At 54.6% G+C, this 21,904-nt stretch overlaps 1 protein-coding gene across 1 annotated transcript; it reads left to right on the forward strand.

The window, feature by feature from the left end:
* The first annotated feature begins 7,695 nt into the window (after positions 1 to 7,695).
* On the forward strand, positions 7,696 to 20,890 carry ATP4A (ATPase H+/K+ transporting subunit alpha). The gene is made up of 22 exons (XM_036832753.1): positions 7,696 to 7,731; positions 7,818 to 7,958; positions 8,071 to 8,130; positions 8,619 to 8,822; positions 9,997 to 10,110; positions 10,349 to 10,601; positions 10,872 to 11,140; positions 11,832 to 12,030; positions 12,410 to 12,519; positions 12,606 to 12,740; positions 13,245 to 13,437; positions 14,490 to 14,665; positions 15,150 to 15,286; positions 15,374 to 15,524; positions 15,620 to 15,788; positions 15,880 to 16,034; positions 17,300 to 17,423; positions 17,900 to 18,045; positions 19,422 to 19,555; positions 19,955 to 20,056; positions 20,145 to 20,236; positions 20,450 to 20,890. The coding sequence occupies exons 1-22, from the start codon at positions 7,720 to 7,722 to the stop codon at positions 20,476 to 20,478; spliced, it is 3,105 nt and encodes a 1,034-aa protein (XP_036688648.1). The 5' UTR covers positions 7,696 to 7,719; the 3' UTR covers positions 20,479 to 20,890.
* The last annotated feature ends 1,014 nt before the right edge of the window (positions 20,891 to 21,904 follow it).

The raw sequence follows: 21,904 nt of genomic DNA on the forward strand, positions 1-21,904 counted from the left end.
AAGAGCCCCACCCACATTATGAATGGTAATCTGTTTTACTTAACGTCAACTGATTGTAAATGTTAACCACAGATATGAACTACTGTCACAGTAACATCAAACAACTGGGCACCATAGCCTAGCCAAGTTGATACATAAAATTAACTAACCATCACAGCGGCCACAGAGAAAAGACACCCTGAACTTCAAGGGAACAAAAAAAACCCCTAAAACTATCTCCTTTATTTTTCTGGTTTTATTGAGGTATAATTGACAAATAAAAGTGTAAGGTATTTATAAAGTGTACAACGTGATGATTTGATATACATATACATTGTGAAAGGATTCCCCCATCCATCACCTCACATATTTATTTACCTTCGTGTGTGTGTGTGAGAGGACATTTATATTTGACCCTCTTACCAAATTTCAGTTATACAATATAGCGTTATCAACTAAGGATTATCTTCTAATCAGAAATAATTGAAACCAGGAGACATTAGAATGACATTTTCAAAGTCCTGAAAGAAAAAAAAAAACAAAGCTGTGCCTCCGCTCCCATTCCTGATTGGCTGGAAAGACAAGAAGGCATGCATAGCCTAGGAATTCCTATCAGCCAGCTGCTCGTCCAGCCCTATCATCATTTTGTCCTCCTTTCATGATTGGCTGACATGCACAGGGGGTGTGTCCTGGACAGATCCGCTGTCCTGATTATGCTGGCCCTGCCCACCCCTCTGTTCTTTTTTTACCGATTGCCTGACAGTTGGTATGGACTGGCTTACTTTCCTGATTAGGCTGGTCCAGTCCCTCCTTTTTTTTTTTTTTTTTTTTAAGATTTATTTATTATTTATTTATTTATAGCTGCGTAGGGTCTTAGTTGCGGCACGTGGGATCTTCGTGCGCTAGTTGTGGCATCTGAGTTTTCTCTCTGTAGTTGTGGTGAGGTTCCAGGGCGCGCGGGCTCTGTAGTTTGAGACAAGCAGGCTCTCCAGTTGAGGCGCTGGAGCTCAGTAGTTGTGGCGCTCGGGTTTCGTTGCCCCGAGGCATCTGGGATCTTAGTTCCCTGACCAGGGATTGAACCCGCATCCCCTGCATTGGAAGATGGATTCTTTACCACTGGACCGCCAGGGAAGTCCCCAGTCCCACTTGTTGATTCTCCTCTTCTGGTTGACTAGAAGTTGGAGGAAGTCTTATCAAAGATGTTGCATCTCCTCACCAACCCCTTCCGGAATTTTGGCTCCCAGATTAGAGAGTTAGATCAAGAGACCTGTATCCCTCATTTTAGCTTCTGAACCCCATTCTGAACTTTGCATACTTCTCTATCCAAGAATACTTTTTCTAACTCTATTTTCTCAACTTCCCTGTCAGGCATGGGGAGTGGGGAGTCGGCCTGCCCTAATCATAAAATGCAGCCTTGAGTTCTCATGGTTTCTATCAAACATCTGTGAGTTTTGCCTTTGACTCCTCCAGCCATGCCTTCATTCAGCAAATAGTGAACCACCTGCTGTGTGCCAGGTTCTGTGTTGGGTCCTGGGGGCTCGCAAAAACGCAAGACGTTGCTGAACCCACCCTCCTTCATGAGGCTCCCTTATCCTTTGTCTCCTGAGCACCTACCCCCGCCCCTTTCCTGGTTCTCACAGCTCTCAGACTGTGCTTTCATCTTCTTTAATGGTGTGCTTCCCAGAGCTGTGTCCTGGCCCTGCCCTCCCCTCCTTGCCCCCCAATGTCCCCCCACCCCAGAATACAAGGACCACGGCGGGCAGGACCATGACTGTTTTGTTCACTGCAAATCTCAGTGCTCGACAAAAAGCTTGGCATGTAGTAGGTGCTCAGTAAACATTCCATAAATCATTGAATGGAGGTTGGTTTTCACGTGAGGCCTTTTTGTCAAATGGTGTCTGGTGTGATTCTGTGTATCCGCAAGTCTGTGAGGACTCTCCAGCCAGGCTACCTGTGTTCAAATCCTGGCTCTGCCACTTACTAGCTGTGTGACCCTGGCCAAGTCATTTAACTTCTCTGCCCCTCAGTTTCTTCATAGTAAAATAGGAATAAAAACAGTACTTTCCTGATGAGGTTATTGTGAGGATGAAACGAGCTCACACGTATAGTCACTGAAGACAGGGCTGAGTGCGATAAGTTCTCAGTGAGTGTCAGCTGTTATCCTGGGTTTCCGGATGCTGTGTCTGTGTGTGTCTGTCCCTGTTTTATGTTGGGGACATGTGTCTTTGGTGGACAAAGAACATCATCCCAAGGCAGGACCACGTGTCCATGTCAGTATTCGTGACTATGATGGCTGCTGCATACTGTTGAGTGTCCCAGGGACCCGAGATTTATTCGTTCAACGGAAGTTTGTTGTGTGCCCACTATTTGCTATTCTAGGCACTAGGGATACGTTAGTCAAAAAAAACCCAACCAAACAAACAAACAAAAATAGGCATGAGGTGAGCCTGCCCTCATGGAGCTCACATTCTATCAGGAGGATTCAGAAAATACAGAAGAACCCAACAAATAAGAAAAATTACATAGGTTAGAAGGTGATCAATGCTATTGGTGGGAGGCAGTGGAGAAGGTGATGGAGATGGAGAGGGCAGGAGGGAGACCGCGGGTTACAATTTTAATTAGGTTAGTCAAGGGGTCTCACTGGGAAGACAACAGTTGTGTAAAGACCCGATGGTGGGAGAGAGGGGGCCGTGCAGAATCTGGGGGAAGAGCATTCCAGGAAGAGGAAACAGCAAATACAAAGGCCAGGAGGCAGGATGCTGTTCACTGTGTCTGAGGCACAGCAGGGAGGCCAGTGTGGCTGGTGTGGACCTGGGGGGGGGGGCGGGGGGGGTGTAGGGGGAGGAGGTGAGGTCAGGGAGGCAACAGGGCAGCTCACCAGGACCTCGGGTCCCAATGTGAGGACTTGTCTTTTAGCTGGAGTGAGGTGGAGCCCCAGGAGGGCTCTGAGCCAGGAGGGCCCTGGTCTGACTCAGGGGTTCACAGGCTCCCTCTGGCCTCATGTGGGGAGCAGATTGTGAGGGTGGAGATGGGAGTAGGGAGATGGGGGAGGAGGCTGCTGAGAGCCCAGACAGGAAGGGATGGAAGTTGAACCAGAGTGGGAGCAGAGAAGGGAGAGATGGTTGGATTCGGGATATGATTTTAAGATCCCAGATAAGGAAGCCTGGCAATTTCCTGAGGACAGTTGACCTTTGCACTTCTGGACAAAGGTGGGAAATGAGCAGAACACAGGAGACCTGGCTGCCAGCTTAGCCAGGCTGGGGCGACCTTGCCCCTCACTCCTTGACCCACTGCCTGCTCCTCTGCCAGCTGGAAGAAGAAGGGGAAGCAAGGTCCCTGCCTGTTGGGCTCCTAGCATCAATCTTCCCAGGGTCTGGAGTGGGGGATGCAGGTGGGGGAAGGGTGACCTGCCCAGGAGGCGAAGGGCATTGCTGAGTCCGCTATCTTATCAGAGACCAAACACAGACAGAAAGTCAAGGTCACAATGAGTCCTTTCGCTCAGCAAACACTTCCTGAGGCCAGCCTGGGTGGTGCAGGCACAGAGTGGTGACTGAGGCATCCTGGATCCCATCCTCTGAGTCCAGCGGGGAGATGAAATGTCACCAAATAGCGACAGCCCAGACTGGTCAGGCTTGTGAAGGAGGAATTAAGGGTCTGAGTGGTCAGGGCTGGGAAAGGGAAGCCTAGGGGTCTGTGGGAGCCCAGGGTGGGTACCTGACCCAGCCTGGCGGGTTGTCCCAGAAGATTTTCTGGAGGAAGGGACATCTGTGCTGGAGCAGGAAAGACAAGAGGTAGTTGAACGTGGGGAGGACGCAGGGCGAGTGTTTCAGGCAGAGGAAACTGCACGTGCCAAAGTCTTGAAACGATTGTTTTTTTTTTTTTTGGCCTCGCTGCGCGGCTTGTGGGATCTTAATTCCCTGAGAAGGGATTGAACCCGCGCCCTCGGCAATGAGAGCGAGGAGTCCTAACCACTGGACCGCCGGGGAATTCCCTTGAAATGATCGTTTTGACAAGCGGACATCCTAAAACATGAAGGGGAAGTGGCACAGGGGAAGAAGGAGGGACAGCCAGGGGTCTGATTCCTTTGTAGGACGCTGAGCCCCTAAGAGTGTTTGTGGTCACGATTCTAGGAGACTCTTGTTCAAGTTCCCCTGAAAACCCACTCAAATGTTCACCATCCATTTAATAGTCTGTCCTGTAACAGTCAGGAAAAAGTTTTTCAATTCTGACCATTAATTGTTCTAAAAAATTCTCCATGATCCGTGTGCCCCAGGCTCAGAGAAATCTTGCCCACCGTGCTGAATGGATCGTGTCACGCTTGCGAGATTCTTGTGAGAAGTCTTTGCCCCCGAATGGTGCCGGGAGTTGCCCGTCCCCTCCCCACATGGCACAGTCCGCCCCAGCGCCGCTTCAAGTGCCAACGTTGGCGCACCTCCCGCTTTATCTAGATCCTGCCTGTGGGCAACCACCTGTGTCCACTCCTGAGACAGGGTTAGGGTTGCTTGGACATGCAATGAAGGAATAAATGCACAAGCAAAGATCCTCCAAAGACACAGAACTTGAAAGCTGTGTACCATCTGAAGGCTGTGTAATCAGGGGGGCTGAAAAAAAAAAATTTAACTGGGCACTGACCAGTCAGAATGGATGAGGCCCTGAGGCTAGAGCAGGGTCGGGCTGGGCCGGGTGTGGAAGGTCTGGGGGCTCAGGCAGAGGCTGTGTTTCCACTGTTTGAATCACCAGTCCAGCTGAGTGCCAACTGTGACTGTGTCAGTGTTTTGAATAGAAAATAAACAGATCGTAGAACAGCCCTCTGGTCATTACCTAAGCCTCTTGATATCCCCCAAATGTCCACCCCGTTCCAAACTGCTTGAAGACTCAAAAATAAAGCCCGCCCTGACATGATGCAGGACACACATCTCGGCTGCGCTTCGGCCAATCACGAGGAACCATCGGCAAACCCAAACCGGGGAATATTATACAAAATAACGGAGATAGCTTCCAAAATGTCAAGGTCATGAAAGGCAAGGAAAGACTGGGGAAATGTCACAGATTGGAGGAGACTAAGGAGCCAGGACGACTAAATGCAAAGTGTGGTCCTGGATTGGATCCTGGACCAAGAAAATGACAGGAGAGGAAAAAATGGGGAAATTCAAATAAATTCTCTAAGTTAGTTAATAATGTCATATCCATGTTAATTTCTTGAATTTGATCATTGGACTGTGGTTATGTAGAAGAGTGTCCTTATTCATAGAAGACACATGCCTAAGTATTTATGGATAAACAAGCATCCTGTCTCTAACTTACTCTCAAATGATTCAGCCAAAATCTATCTATCTATCTATCTATCTATCTATCTATCTATCTATCTATCTATCTATCTATCTAGCACAGATCTGGTCAAGTTGTTAAATTTAGGTGAAGGGTAGGCAGGAGTTCATTTTACCATCCCTGTAACTTGTAGGTCTAAAATATTTAATATAAAGCATTGAAAATTAACATAACAAAACTAAGAAATGAGAAAAACAAATGAGACAGGGACCAGAGAAGGAGAGTCCCTGAGTTTTGACAGAGGTCTGCACAGTATCACAGGTCAGCCCTCTGCCTCCAGTGATGGTGCCTCGGTCTCTCCATCTGTGACTTAGGTTGTGGGCTTCCCTAGTCTGTGAAGGCATGACTGCATATCTGCCCCAGGCCCTGGACACAGCGAGGGGCACCAGATGAGTTCTCAATGACTGAGACTTCCTGAGGGCCTGGCCGGTGCTCCAAGTTTGCTAGTGAATGTTCCCAACCACTCGAAGAGATAAATCCTGTTTCAATCCAACAGTGACTATTGAGCATCTATTGTGTGTCTGAGAGCACTGTTCTGAGTGCTGTGTATACAGCAGCAAACACAACCAAGTCCCGGTCTTCCTTCTCATGGGAAAAGATTGACACCAAACAAATGAGATACAATGTCAGGTTGGGATAAAGGGTGTGTGTAAACAGAGTGAGGGGATGGAGCCTGATGGGGATGCAGTATTATAACCGAGGACTCTCTGAGGAGGTGACATATGAGCTGAGACTTGGAGGTGAGAAAAAGCCATGCTGACATCTAAGGAAGAGGGTACCAGGCAGAAGGACCTGCAGGTGCAAAGGCCCTGGGGCAGGAATGACCTTGGCCTGTACAAAGCACAGCAAGGCCAGTGCCAATGGCTTGGCAGTAGAGACAGCTGGGGGAGGTGAGCTGGGGCCAGAGCTTGCAGGAACGATTTTGGAGTTTATTCTGAGTGAGAAGGGAAGCCCTTGAAGGGTTGTAAGCAGAGGAGTAACACAAGCTGTTTTACACGTGTGACTCAGAGAGAGAAGCCCCCAGTGAACGAGTGGACTCATTGTAAGGGCAGTGAGTGTGACTTCAGCCCTGCCTCCTCTCTTGGGGTTTCCTGTAGCTGGGTGGTGGTGGGGAGAGGCTCCGGCTGCTCCCAGGTGACCTGCCCCAGAAGAGAAGGACATCGCCAAAGCAATTATCTTATCAGATCTACCCACACTTGCCCCTGGAGACACGTCCACCCTGTGAGGCCCATGCATGAGACTATCAAGGACCTGCCATTCCATCAGGCCAGCCCCTCACAGCTGCCCATGGAGATCCCTGCCTGGAGGGGTTTCGAGGGGTTTCCCAGACCTCAAACCTGGCACTAAGCACCAAGTTCAAAAGTCCTTTCCCCACTTTGCACTGTGGTTTCCCCACCTGGGCAGGTTGGGGTGGGGACAGGGGAATGATTGAGGGCTGTGATGGCTGTAGCCGGAGTGTGGCATGCCTCTGGGGTCCTCTGAGCCTCAGTTTCCCCCTCTGCACAATGGGAATAATAGTGCTGCCTTCACAGGGGTTTCTTGCAAGGACCCATGAGGTCACGTATGTGTAGTACCTGGCACATGTTTGGCACTGCTGCTGTGAAGTGTGTTTTCATTGGCGGTACCATATGAGAGCCAGGCTCCGGGGTCAAACCTGGGCTGGAATCCTGTCCCTGATACTTAGTCATTGCAACCTTAGGCAAAGTCCTTGACCTCTGTGTGCCTCAGTTTCCCCATCTGTACAATGGGGGCTAACAAGAGAACATAACTTTGCAGGGCTGTAGTGAGGAGCTAAGGATGCATTCAAGCAAAGCACACAGGGCAGACCCAGCACTGAGCAAGTGTCCCCTGAACGACAGCTATTACAGCGCTGCCGTGAGCACCCTCTCCCCACCCCTCCCCCAGGGGTCTGGCGCCTGCTGTTTGGCTTAAAAGAGGACACTCTGCAGCCAGTCTGCCTGGTTCTGAGTCCTGCCTCTCACGTCCTAGCTTGGGGACATGGGCAAGTGACTTCACCCCTCTGTGCCTCAGTCTCCTCATCTGTAAGGGGCGTGGGTAAGAATGGCACTCACCTCAAAGGGTAGTTGTGAAGTTAAATAAATTAATATGTGAAAGCCCTTAGCACAGTGCCAGGCACATAATGAGCACCATATGTTTGCTATTCCTCTTGTTAGTACGGCTATTCCCAGTGGTTCCCTGATCTCAGTGACAGGTTGCGATGGGGTCCGGGCAGGTAGAGCAGCCCAGTAGGGAATGCCCAAGCTGCCCAGGCCTGGAGGTCACCCCAAGGAGCCCCGTGATCAGCTGTAATCAGGTCCGCCCTGCTCCACCTCCTCCCTCCCTGGGTATATCAGGACTGGTCCAGATCCCAGGTTCCGTCTCCGGCAAAGGAGGGTGGCTGCACCGGGCACCATGGGGAAGGCAGTGAGTAGGGTCAGGGGTCGGGGGGTGGAGGTTGGAGGCAGGGGTTCCAGAGGGACCTGATGCCTTCCCCGTCTCCCAACCCCCAGGAGAATTACGAGCTGTACCAGGTAGAGCTGGGTCCTGGTCCCAGCGGGGACATGGCAGCCAAGATGAGCAAGAAGAAGGCGGGCAGTGGAGGGGGCAAGAGGAAGGAGAAGCTGGAGAACATGAAGAAGGAGATGGAGATTGTGAGCAGGGGCCCCAGGGGTCCTGGTGGGGTGGGGGGCTGGGTGGGGCTGGGCAAGGGCAGGGGTGGGGGCCCTCGAGACGGACAGTGAGTGTTGTGCCTCCTCCATGCAGAACGACCACCAGCTGTCAGTGCCCGAGCTGGAACAGAAATACCAGACCAGTGCGACCAAGGTGAGCTGGGGCAGAGGGAGGGGTGGGTATAGGGAAGAGGAGCCTGGGGTAGGGGGCGCGGGGGGCGGAGAGAGAGAGAGAGAGAGAGAGAGAGAGAGGGGGGGGGGGGGGGGAGAGAGAGAGGGAGGGAAGGAGGGAGGGAGGGAGGGAGAGAGAGAGAGAGGGAGGGAGGGAGAGAGAGAGAGGGAGAGAGAGAGAAACGCATTAGAAAGGGCCAAATAGACCAAACAGAGAGAGAAGGTAAGAGAAGCAGATAAAAAGAGACAGAAGAGAGACAGAGACAGAAGGAAGAAAGACACCGAGAGAAAGGTGGGAGAGAAGAGAGAGACACAAAGAAGGGATGGGGAGAGGGGCGGGAACAAAGACGGAGAAAGAAAGGAAGAGGAGCAAGGCAAGCGGGGGTGGGGGGGTGGGCAGGGAAGGAGAGCTCTCACTGATGAGAGGAGAATCCTTAGTGACCACCAAGACCCCACTCCTCCCGCCCCCAGGGCCTGTCTGCCAGCCTGGCCGCCGAGCTGCTGCTGCGGGACGGGCCCAATGCCTTGAGGCCGCCGCGGGGCACCCCCGAGTACGTCAAGTTCGCGCGGCAGCTGGCGGGCGGTCTGCAGTGCCTCATGTGGGTGGCCGCTGCCATCTGCCTCATTGCCTTTGCCATCCAGGCCAGCGAGGGCGACCTCACCACGGACGACAATGTGAGTGGCGGGTGCTGGGGCCAGACATGGGACACAGGGACCTGGGGGACAGAGGACATTGAGCATGGGACTCAGGACACGAATGACATATGTTGGGGATATAGAGAGATGGAAAACATCTCTAAGACATGGGTCATGGGGGCCGAAGGACATTGGGATATGAGACAGACCCAAGGACATAGGTCACAGGGGACGCAGGGGAGACTGTGTCACAGAGATGGAGGACATAGGTAGGGACACAAAGACATAGACATGCAACACTTAAGATATGGGACTTGGGAAACAGAGGGCATGGGACAGACCAAGGACAGAGGGCACAGGGGACACTGGGACTCACACATGGGGACACAAGGGCATGGGGACACAAGAGACACAAGACTCAGGATGCAGTGCATGGAGAGACATAAGATATTAGACATGGGAGCACAGAGACATAGAGAATACTGAGATGTAGGACAAGAGGACATTGGATATATGACCGGGGTCAGGACAAGGGACATGGGGATGTAGGGACATGTGACATTGGACCGAGGCTTGAAAAGTCTTAGGACATGTGACACAGGATGGGGACTCAAGAGTACACGGACATGGGGAGACATCGGACATAGGCACCTGGAATTTGAGATGTGGGACACTGGTCATGGAGGACACAGAAAGCGAAGCATGAGATCTGCAGCACACGTGGAAATGGGGACATGAGGGCACAGGAACTGTTGGACATAGGGGACACAGAGGATGGCACACAGATGATGAAAACACAGAATATGAACCTTGGAACACAGGGAATTTAGGACACGGGAACATGGGACAGAGGACTATGGGGAACGCAAGACTTGGGGGGCACAGGAAAATGGAACACATACCACCAAGGTGCACGGTGACACGGGGCACGAGTCATAGGGCACGGGGCCACAGAGCCAGAGGAAATGGGATGTATGGACACAGGGACATAAGACACAGAGAATACAGGGCAGTTGCATGTGGGATATGAAGAGCATGGGGACAGGGACACAGGTCACAGGAAATAGGGCCTGAGGCTTCCTAGTAGAGTGGGGGAAAACCACGGAGGTGACCTTGGAGGAAAACTACCGGGGCACCAGAGAGCAGCCAGGTGGCCTCAGGCAGGGAGCTTCCAGCCCCGAGTCATAACCCAGCCCCTCTCCACCTCTGCCAGCTGTACCTGGCACTGGCCCTCATTGCCGTGGTTGTGGTCACTGGCTGCTTCGGCTACTATCAGGAGTTTAAGAGCACCAACATCATTGCCAGCTTCAAGAACCTTGTGCCCCAGGTGGGTCCCCAGCCCCTGGCCACTTGCGGTTCCAAGTCTCCACATGGGTGCTGGCAGTCTCCTGGCATCTCTCTGTGGCCCCTCCCATCAGGCCCAGCCCACCCTTCATCCCTGGCCTCCATCTCTCCCCACAGGTCCTCACCTCTCCCCACTTTTCACCTCCCCGCCTCCCCACCGCATGCAGCAACTTCTACCCCCGTTCCCTACCCCGCTCGACTCTGGTGCTCTTGCCCCACAGCAAGCAACGGTGATCCGAGATGGGGACAAGTTCCAGATCAACGCAGATCAGCTGGTGGTGGGCGACCTGGTGGAGATGAAAGGTGGGGATCGAGTGCCAGCCGACATCCGCATCCTGCAGGCCCAGGGCTGCAAGGTGGACAACTCCTCGCTGACTGGAGAGTCTGAGCCGCAGACCCGCTCGCCCGAGTGCACGCACGAGAGCCCCCTGGAGACCCGCAACATCGCCTTCTTCTCCACCATGTGCCTTGAGGGTCTGTGAGGTCCCCACCCACCCGCCCAGCTGACCACGCTGCCTCCACTACCCCCTTCTGCTTCCTTCTGAGACACACTGCCTCTCTACGTCGCATGACTGCCAACTCTTCGGGTCGCACTGCCTCTCTAGCTCCCACTATTGCCACCCCCTTCCCAGGTCACGCTGCCCCCGCTGCCTTCCACGACTGCCCCTCCTTTGGTTCACGCCGCTGTGCGCGCCCCCAGTGCTGCCCACCCGGCGCTGAGTCACCCTCTTGGCCCCACTGCAGGCACCGCGCAGGGCCTGGTGGTGAGCACCGGCGACCGCACCATCATCGGGCGCATCGCATCACTGGCCTCGGGAGTAGAAAATGAGAAGACACCCATCGCTATCGAAATTGAACATTTTGTGGACATCATCGCAGGCCTGGCCATCCTCTTTGGTGCCACATTTTTCATAGTGGCCATGTGCATTGGCTACACCTTCCTGCGGGCCATGGTCTTCTTCATGGCCATTGTGGTAGCCTATGTGCCTGAGGGGCTGCTGGCCACTGTCACGGTGAGTTGGGGAAGCAGAAGAGCGGTGCAGTGAGCTGAGAGGCCTGTCCATCTGTCTGTTCGTTCATCCGGGCTTCCCTCCATCCTCTCCCTATCTGTCCATCTATCCATTTTGCTCCCATCCACCCACCCACCTTCCCGTCATCCATCCTCCTCCATCCATCCTCCCCCACCCATCCTCCCTGCCCCCTATCCCCATCTCTCCACTTATCCCACCCATTCAGGAAACACCCACCGGGGCTACTCTGGGCCATGTCCTGTGCCACACACTGAGGACTCAGAGATGAACAGGCAGGGGCTTTGACAAGAGGAGGCTGAGGTCCAGTGTTGAAGGCTGTGGGCAGCCTTCAAGAGTCAGCACTCAGTCCAGGGCCAGCCCAAGAGGAGGCTCAGGGAATGTTAGTTTTCTCATTCTGATTGTGCTGATAAGAGAAATTATAGAATCTCAGCTAGGGCAGCTTAGAGCAGGGCCTGGCTATGTATATCTGGTGGACAGATTGGGGAGGCATCCCAAGTGGAAAGCACAGGCTGGACAAAAGCTTGGAGGCAAGAAAAAGCCTACTCTTTGCAGGGGGATGCTGCACACGCAGTACTGTGGCTAGGGTAAAGGATCCCCAGTGCCGAGAGAGGAGGGAAGTGGGACTGGGAGCCAGGCTTGGTCCCCACGCCTGCATTTCTCACCCTTCCCCCAGGTCTGCCTGTCCCTGACAGCCAAGCGGCTGGCCAGCAAGAACTGTGTAGTCAAGAACTTGGAAGCAGTGGAGACACTGGGCTCCACGTCAGTGATCTGCTCTGACAAGACGGGGACCCTCACTCAGAACCGCATGACTGTGTCCCATCTGTGGTTCGACAACCACATCCACTCGGCTGACACTACAGAAGACCAGTCAGGTGTGGGGGTGGGAGGAGACAGCAGCTGGGCAGGATCTGGTAGATGGTGGAGACCTAGGCGGGAGCTCTGAGGTTACTGAAGGGAGCCTGGGGAGGGATTTGCGTTAATGGAGAGGGGGCTCCATCCGATCAGGCGAAGGGCTGCGTCCTGGGTCTAGGGAGGGGGCTAAGCTGCAAGTCTGTGAAGGGGCTTGGTACTTATTGGGTCTCATAGACTGGATACTGGATCTGGAGAGAAAGCTCCGTCCCGGGGTATGAGGAGGTGTTTGGGTCCCACCCAGGTCTGGGGCGGGGATCCAGTCCTGATTCCGGGGGGCGGGGCTCGGTTCTGGTATGGGAGAGCTCCTTCGCGGCCCCAGCCTGGATGCCTGACCTCCAGGGCAGACGTTTGACCAGTCCTCGGAGACCTGGCGGGCGTTGTGCCGCGTGCTCACCCTGTGTAACCGTGCTGCCTTCAAGTCGGGCCAGGACGCAGTGCCCGTGCCCAAGGTGAGAGCCGGGGCGCTCGGGGGAGGGGATCCTGGGAGCCTCCTGGTGCAGCCGGGAGCGCTCCTGACACCGGCCTGCGTTCCCAGCGCATCGTGATCGGGGACGCGTCGGAGACTGCGCTGCTCAAGTTCTCGGAGCTGACGCTGGGCAATGCCATGGGCTACCGCGAGCGCTTCCCCAAAGTCTGCGAGATCCCCTTCAACTCCACCAACAAGTTCCAGGTGTGCACCAGCCGCGGCCGGCCCCCCCCACGGTCCAGTCCCGCCCACAACAAGCCCTGCCCACTGCAGGCCCCACCCACATTCAGGACTGGCCTGCGGCTGGGCTTCACTCTCAGTCCCCTCCCTCTCCACAGCCAAACCCCACCCACATCTCCCGTCCCGCCCACAGCCAAACCCCACCAAGGGCCCGGGCGCTCCGCCCGCTCTCAGCTGTCAGGCCCTCGGTGGGGAGAAGCTGCTAATCCAAATCCCGCCCCAGTCCAACTCCGACCCGAATTCTGCCTGTTCCGCACGCCCAGTCCCCTAACTAGGCCCCTAGGTCCGCCCCAACCCTCAGCCTCTACCAAGGACCTGCCCACCAAGCAAGCCCCTCACCCTCGGTCCCAGCCTGACCTTCCCACGGCTATTGCGGCAGCGCTTGGGCGCTGTCAGCCCCGCCGTTCCCCAAGCCCCGCCCCTCCCTCTTGACCTCGCCCACAACACCGCCTCCTCCTCCGCCCACAGTTGTCCATCCACACCCTGGAGGACCCGCGCGACCCGAGGCACGTGCTTGTAATGAAGGGGGCCCCCGAGCGCGTGCTGGAGCGCTGTAGCTCCATCCTCATCAAGGGCCAGGAGCTGCCGCTGGATGAGCAATGGCGCGAGGCCTTCCAGACTGCCTACCTCAGCCTGGGAGGCCTGGGCGAACGCGTCCTGGGTGAGACCCGCAAGCCAGGGTAGAGGTTAAACCCGCGTGCGAGGAGGCGCTAGCACGGAGCCTGCCCAACCTTCCCGGCCCAGCCCCGACCCTGACCTTTCCCATCATTGCTTGACAGTTGACCTGCCCCAGTCTACACACTCAACTTTGACTTTCCCTATCCCAGCCCTGAACCCTGTCCTCAATGCCTACGTTGACCCAACCTCTCCCAACCTGTTCTCACCTGGATCTTACCTATCCTGACCCAACCTGTGATCCCTTGATTTTCCCCAGCTCTTGCCCCAGCTGATGACCTGCCCTTGCTTTCTTTCACCTCTGCCTTTCAGCGTCCTCCTCTTGACCCTTTGACCCCCCCCCCACCCCCACCAATTTTTGTCTCGACTCCTTAAACTTCCCTAACCCCTGCCTCAACTCCGGAAGGCACAAACCTGTGGTCCAATTTCTGGATCTTCCACTTTACTTGGTGTGTGACCTCTGGCAAGAAACGTCCCTTCTCTAAACCTGTTTCCTCATTTGCAAGATGAGGATGGTAGTAGCCTCACAGAGTGGTTGTGGGGATGGATTCAGATACAGTTGTCCCCCAGTATCTGTGGGGATTGGTTCCAGGACACCCACCACACTCCCCCACACCCTTACCCGACAGTTACCAAAATCTGCAGATGTTCAAAAACCTTATGTAAAATGGTGGAGTATTTGCTTATAACCTATGCACTTCCTTCCATATACTTAAAATCGTCTCTAGATTACTTATAATGGCTAATACAATGTAAATGCTATGTAAGTAGCTGTCAGTGTGTGGCAAATTCAAGTTTCACTTTTTGGAATATTCTGGAATTTTTTCCGGAATGTTTTTGATCCACAGTTGGTTAAGTCTGCGGATGTGGAACCTGTGGATACAGAGGGATAACTGTAATGTGAATGAAGGATTCAGCACAGGGTCAGGCATCCATAGGTGCTTGGTGCAAGGCACCTGGTTATTTTCCTCATCACCTGGCCTTGCTATGAAAGGGTTCACCCAGGACTCCTCTCTGGCTTCCCTGTTTTCTGGTCAGGCTTCTGCCAGCTCTACCTGAGTGAGAAGGACTACCCGCATGGCTATGCCTTCGACGTGGAGGACATGAACTTTCCAACCAGTGGCCTGTGCTTTGCGGGACTTGTATCCATGATTGACCCACCCCGGGCCACCGTTCCTGATGCTGTGCTCAAGTGCCGCACAGCAGGCATCCGGGTATGCCCCTGGGGAGAGGACCAGGCAGGGGTGAGAACAGAGGATGGCAGTATTTGGGGATGAGGGACCCTGTGACAGAAACCCACCCGAAAATGGCTTGAACCACAAAGAAATATATTGGTTCAAGAACTGAAAAGTTCTGGGGAATTAAGCTTCAGGTATAGCTGGATCCAGGAGTTCAACGTCTTTAGGAACTTGCCTTTCTCCATGTCTCAGCTCTGCTTTTCTCTCTGCTGGCTTTATTCTCAAGCAGTTCTCCATTGTGGTGGACAAAGATGACCACCCTCCAGCAGCTCCAACTAACGTCCCACCTGTTTAGCCACCTCACCTAAAAAAGAATGCCTCTCTGACAGTTGTACCAGATTGGGTCACATGTTCATCCCTGAACCAATCACTGTGGCTGGGGCTGGGGGATGTCCACTGGGGAGGACAGGGAGAGTGGGTTAATCTGAAGGGGTCAAGGGTCTGCTGGTTCCCCTTACAGGTGATCATGGTGACAGGTGACCACCCCATCACAGCCAAGGCCATTGCAGCCAGTGTGGGCATCATCTCGGAAGGCAGTGAGACAGTGGAGGACATTGCTTCCCGCCTCCGTGTGCCCGTGGACCAGGTTAACCGGAAGTAAGCCCCCTTCAGCCTTCCTTGTGGTTCTTCCCACACCCCACACAGACTGAGGCCCCAGCGATGCCCTCCCACCTCCCACTCTAGGGATGCCCGCGCCTGTGTGATCAACGGCATGCAGCTGAAGGACATGGACCCATCAGAGCTGGTCGAGGCACTGCGTACCCACCCTGAGATGGTGTTTGCTCGTACCAGCCCCCAGCAGAAGCTGGTGATTGTGGAGAGCTGCCAGCGACTGGTGCGACCATGCTGATGAAGGCAGGCAGGTGGGCTTGGCTGGCCCTGGGCTGCCCTCTCACTGACCAACCTCCCACCTGTACCCACTGCCTGCAGGGTGCAATCGTGGCTGTGACGGGGGATGGTGTGAATGACTCCCCAGCCCTGAAGAAGGCAGACATTGGCGTGGCCATGGGCATTGCCGGCTCGGATGCTGCTAAAAATGCAGCCGACATGATCCTGCTGGATGACAACTTTGCCTCCATTGTGACAGGCGTGGAGCAGGGTCCGGGCTGGGTCAGAGGTGGGGGCAGGAAGTGTGGGCACGGGAGGAAATGGGCTCTGAGGAGACTGAGGTGCCTGCTGTACTCCCACAGGCCGACTGATCTTTGACAACCTGAAAAAGTCCATCGCCTACACACTGACCAAGAACATCCCTGAACTGACGCCGTACCTTATTTACATCACCGTCAGCGTGCCCCTGCCCCTCGGGTGCATCACCATCCTCTTCATAGAACTCTGTACCGACATCGTGAGTCTACGGCCCCAGTGCCCCCCACCCACACAGTGCCCAGAGACATATGCCCACAGACAGGTGTGATGGACAGAGACCACCACGGAAAGTCTTACACTCAGTGATACAGATGTGTGTATACCAGACAGCCAGATGTGGACACACAGGCAGGCAGGAAGGTAGCCACGGACAGAATTACAGATGGGGACACATAGGTGAACACTCAGATAGGCATGGACAGATTCATGGACACACATGGACTCAGGTATGGACACTCAGACAAACAGATTTTACAGACACGGATATCTGGCCAAACTTGGATCACAGACAGACATCCCTCAACAGACATGGAGAGATAAACAGCATCAGATAGACTCCAAGGCAGAGAGACAGAAAAGATCCTCAGATCCAGCCACAAATGCAGCCAGATGCATGGCCATGTCACATCTTTATTCAACAGCACTTACATAATGTCTGCTCTGGGCCAGGCACACATTAATTACTTAATTTTGTCCTCATAACTACTCTATGAGATGAGCTTTATTTCTTTATCATACCCATTTTACTGATGAGCTAATTGAGGCTTAGACAGCTTGAGCGGCTTGCCCCAGGTCACACAGCTAATAAGTGGCACAGCAGGGATTCAAGCCCAGGTATTCAGGTACCCCAGCACCTCTGCCCTCAGTCAGTACAATCTGCTGCCACTCTGTGTCCACAAACAGATGGGGTGGGAACAGGGAGGAGGACACATGTACGCAGACAGACAGAAGAGATGCAGAGATAGAGAGTGACAAAGAGAGATATAGAGACAGGAACACAGACAAAAAAGCAGAGATACAGTCACAGAGAAAGAGACTGGAGATGGGGACAAAGAAATGAAGAAAGTAAGGGACAGAAAGAGAGAAAGAGCGCGCAACAGGGAAACAGGCCAAGACCAGAGGACCCCAGAGAAGAAACAGACAGAGAGGAGGAGGATGGGGAGGAGGGGGGCAGAGAAAGGCAGAGACAGAGAACACCCAAGAGCAGAGATAACGCAGATGCTCTGATGGAGACGGACACCAAGACAGATGGGCACACACACGTGGGCTGGATATGCCGACATTCCTGACAAAGGCCAGCTGGACCCAGGCTGTCCAGGCAGGTGTGGCTGTGTGGTCACCGTGGGTCCTGCCTCCTAACCTCACTTCTGTCCCTGCCCACTGCAGCGGGGAGGGGGGCTCCAGAGAGTCAGGGACAGGGGCCCAGGTGAGCCATCAACCCCAGTTCCTTCCACTCCTGGCCAGTTCCCCTCTGTGTCCCTGGCGTACGAGAAGGCCGAGAGTGACATCATGCACCTGCGTCCACGGAACCCGAAGCGTGACCGATTGGTCAACGAGCCCCTGGCTGCCTACTCCTACTTCCAGATCGGTACGCGCCCCGGGGTGGGGGGCGGGGCACGGGCTCCCCTGCAGGGCTGCTTGCCTGCTGTGGAGTCTCTCACGGGGGCTCTGCCTTGTTCTGGATCTTGGTGTCTGCATTTGATCCTGGGTCTCTGTCATTCTCTGAGTCCTTGTCTGCACACAGTGGTCTCTATGGTCCCCAGTGTCCCTTCTCTGTCCCAGGCCTCATTCTCCATGACCCTGTCTCTGGGTCACTGCCTCCTGTCTTTTTTGGGTTCTCTGGGTGTGTCTCTGTTCCTGCCTCTCTCTGTGTCCTGTCTCTTGTGTCCCTGTCGATCTCTCTTGGAGTCCTTGTCTCTGTGTCCATCTCTCTGTGTCTGTCACTGTGTTCTTGTCTGTCTCCATGCCACTGTTTCTGTGTTCCTGTCTCTGTGTGTGTGTCCCTGACCCTGTCTCTCTGTGTCTCCATCTCTGTCTCCCTGTGCTTCCTTGCCTCTCTCCCAGGTGCCATCCAGTCATTTGCTGGCTTCACTGACTACTTCACGGCCATGGCCCAGGAGGGCTGGTTCCCTTTGCTGTGTGTGGGGCTCCGGCCATACTGGGAGGACCACCACCTACAAGATCTGCAGGACAGCTATGGCCAGGAGTGGGTGAGCCCCTGCCCCATCCCATGAGTCCCGTGACTCATGGGATGCCACCTACCTTGCGTGTGGCCCACACTCATTCCTCCACATGTGACTGAGCTCAGCCAGAGACTCCCAGACACCCAGGCTCTCTGCCAGTTCTGGGGTGAGGGGCCTTTCCCACCACTGTCCTGAGCTCCGAACTCCTGCTTCTGATGACCCCAGCTGCAGATGGGTCCTCTCTCTGCCCTGACAGCAACACATCGTCTCAGGTGTGGAGCCAGTACCACGCCCCACCACCCCCCATTCTGTTATTTTCCCTGCAGCATCACTTACACAGAGTATTTGCATGTGTGGCTGACTTGAGTGAAAGTCTGGAGCACAGAGAGGCTAGATCTGGCTAGCAGGTGTGTTTAGTTTGCCCTATAGAGCGACAGATCAGCATAGTCCCCTTAAACATTTACTGTCATGGTTAAGAATATAGATCTTAGAGCCAGACTGCTTGGATTCATTGTCTGCCACTGCTCCTCACAGCTGTGTGACCCTGGGCATGGTATTCTGCCTCTCTGTGCCTCAGTTTGCCCACCTCTAAAGTGGAGAGCATACTAATATGCTGATATTATCTCAGTGATTTTCACCGCAGTGATGTTCACAGTGTGGGCCCCAGACCAGCAGCAACAGCATCACCTGGAAACTTGTCTGAAATGTAGATTCTCAGTTTCCCCCTCAGACCTCTGGGATCAGAAACTCTGGGGGTGGGGCTTGTGTTTTAACCGGTTCTTCTGGGGATTCTGATGTATGTTGAAGTTTGAATACCACCAATCCACCTCTTAGGATTATTAGGAGGATTAAGTGAGATAATACATGTGAAACATTTGGGACCTGGAGCATAGTAAGTGTTCCTTACACAATTAACTGATATGTATAAACATAGTTATATTGAAGAAGTGGACTGAATAGTGGCTACCCTCTTTGAAATCACATGTGTTGTGTTCCTCAAAGGCCCACCTGGCCCACTTTGGTCACTTTTGCCATCTGCCCGGGTCCTGGAGTCACTGGACTTTGAAAATCCTGACTCAGGATTCGAATTCCCTTTTCCCAGGTGCCTCCTTTCGGGTGCCCAGGACATTCTACATCACTCTTTTCATTATGAAAGCAACTGGCCTGGCCTACCGCTTGCCCAGGCACTGACGGCCAAGCTGCACTAGACCAGGTTTCTAGGCCTCGCACTCTGGGGCCCTGCAAACATGGCAGATCCTGCATCTCTCCTCTACCCCCACCCCAGCCTCTGACTCAAGGGAAGGCGCATTTAGGGGTTCGTGGCCCTAGGCCCTGCATGCCCAGCTGCCTGCAGAGGCTCTCCGCCTGGGTTCAGGCTGCTTGTGTTCTCTCCTGGCCCACAGACGTTCGGGCAGCGCCTGTACCAGCAGTACACCTGTTACACCGTGTTCTTCATCAGCATCGAGATGTGCCAGATTGCCGACGTCCTCATCCGCAAGACACGCCGCCTCTCTGCCTTCCAGCAGGGCTTCTTCAGGTGTCCCCAGCCCCGCCCACACCCTGCCCTCCGAGCCCTGGTTGCACTCCCAGCAGGTCCTGACCAGGGCTTACTGCAGCCAGCAAACCCCAGCACTGGATGTGCCGATGTGCTGGTGCAGGTGCTAACGTTCCTTATCAATAGCTGGCCAGTAGCTCCCACCTCATGCCTCTCAGCTGGCCCGTCTATGTTTCATCAGCTAACGGGGTGATGCTGACAGGGCTGGTGCCCACTGCTGGAGAGGTGCGGGCCATGCCAGTGTTCGATGATCTCCCTGCTGCTGCTATCTGACCTCCTCTGACCCAGTACCCTGATTTCCAGCCGGTCCCCAACTCCTCACGGCCTCTCTTTGTCCTGTGTCCGCCAGTCTGAGCCTCTCCCATCCTGCCCCACCTGCAGGAACAGGATCCTGGTGATCGCCATCGTGTTCCAGGTCTGCATCGGCTGCTTCCTGTGCTACTGCCCCGGAATGCCCAACATCTTCAACTTCATGCCCATTCGGTGAGGGGTTGTGAGCTGCATCGGGGTGGGCCTGCAGGACACAGACCTGGGGATAGCCTTTACCTTGCCATCTCGCCTGTGCCTTCAGGTACCAGTGGTGGCTGGTCCCCATGCCCTTTGGCCTCCTCATCTTCGTCTATGATGAGATCCGGAAACTTGGAGTTCGCTGTTGCCCAGGGAGTGAGTGTGGAGACTGGGGACCTGGGGATGGAGAGCTGAAACTTTCTCAGAGCAGCGGCCCTGACCTTTGATTTCCAATACTTGACCTCCAAGCCCTTGACCCTCCATATCAAACCACCACTGAGCTATAACCTCTGAGCCCCTGGCTCCCCCCCACCCCAGCCCTGCCCCGAATTCCCCCAGCGCTGAGTCTCCTTTCTCTCTCTCTCCCAGGCTGGTGGGACCAGGAACTCTACTATTAGAAGGACCGCTGCCTTCAAGCCATCCTCGAATCCACCACAGTAGGGGTGGGGGTGGGGGACACATGGGACCCTCCGGACAGCCACCAAAACATCTGAGCAGTCAAGAGTCCCAGCCCCACCTGCGTCTGCTCTTGTAGCCCACGGCAACTCAACCTTGGGGAGACCCTCCCCACTCCCCTTCCCCATCCACCCTCCCGGAGGAGCAGTCCCTAGGCCCAGTCCTCTGAGCTGGCCTCAGGGAAGCCCCCTCCTGAATGGTGGGGGGACTTTGAAGGGGAGTGGGAACTAGCAGCTCTGTCCTTAGGACTCCAGGCCAGCAAGAGGGCTGCTTGGGGGGTCTTCTTTAAAAACACACTCATGTCTGCACGATAGTAATAAACCAGCTCACGTCCACTGTGTTTTTATTCAGTGCTGGGCATCGTCTTATTGTTTTTTCATGAGCCCCTTTGATCTCCCACAGTCCTACAACTTAGGGGCTATTTGTTCCTGGCTGTATCTCCAGTTTCTAGAACACAGCCTGGCACATAGTAGGTACTCAGTAAACGCTGCTTGGGGGAATGAATTCCCATCTCTTTGCCTAGGGTTACAGCATTTCTAGGCGAGCTGGATGTGACCACGGGCACTCTCCAGAGTGGTGCCTTTAACTGCTCCACTAGCTGAACACCACCTCTGGGCTGTCCTTTCTCAGCACCCGCTCTCCCGCTCTGGTCAGAATCCTTTCCACCTCAAGCATCCCCTTCCCCCTTCACAGGAGTTTCCTCTCTGATTCCACTTTTGCCTTTGCAGCTGCAATGGGCGCCCTATCACTGGTTAGTCCCAACCAACTCCTGGAGGTTACATCACAGGTCCCCTCCTCACACCCCTCACCTGAAGTTAGCCCTCCAACTCCCCTGCTGGAGACTCCCCTGTCCACAGCCCCCCCACCCACCCACCTTTGCCACTGCTTTTCCCAGTCCCCTTTCTTGCCTCTCTTCCCCTTTCTTTGACGAGTCTCTCTGGCTGGACCCCAGGCTTCTCCTTCCTCATCGGCACAGTGCCCCCTCCCCCACTGGCCTCAGTTCTGTCTGCAGTGGTGCCCACATCTGTCTCCAGCCTCCCCCGGCATGTTCAAGGGGACCCACACCGGCCTCTGCATCATCCTCCAGACCTGATCCCACCCACTGTCCCATCACTGCAGCTCCTTCTCCCTGGGAAATGTAATGAGCCCTCGGGGAGCTTACAAATCCCAAACTTGTGTTACCCTGCACTCCTTCACTCTTTCCTTTCTCACTGGTCATCTCCCTACTCCCCCCCCCCCCCCCACCTGGCCAAATAAACTGGTCACCACTTCTCTACTCTGCTTCTGGCCACTCTCCTCCTACCCCTGCCGGCCCTGCCCTGGTCCAGGCCGGCCTTCTGGCTTGAGTCTCCCCATCCACCCAGCAGC

The sequence above is a fragment of the Balaenoptera musculus genome, chromosome 19 (assembly GCF_009873245.2).
Source record: "Balaenoptera musculus isolate JJ_BM4_2016_0621 chromosome 19, mBalMus1.pri.v3, whole genome shotgun sequence".
Taxonomy (NCBI): domain Eukaryota; kingdom Metazoa; phylum Chordata; class Mammalia; order Artiodactyla; family Balaenopteridae; genus Balaenoptera; species Balaenoptera musculus.

Bases quoted from the DNA above. Each gene is read 5' to 3' on its own strand.
- ATP4A (XM_036832753.1), top strand. The intron at 7,959-8,070 runs GTGAGCAGGGGC...TCCTCCATGCAG, and splicing joins TGAAGAAGGAGATGGAGATT to AACGACCACCAGCTGTCAGT. The intron at 14,666-15,149 runs GTATGCCCCTGG...TTCCCCTTACAG, and splicing joins GCCGCACAGCAGGCATCCGG to GTGATCATGGTGACAGGTGA.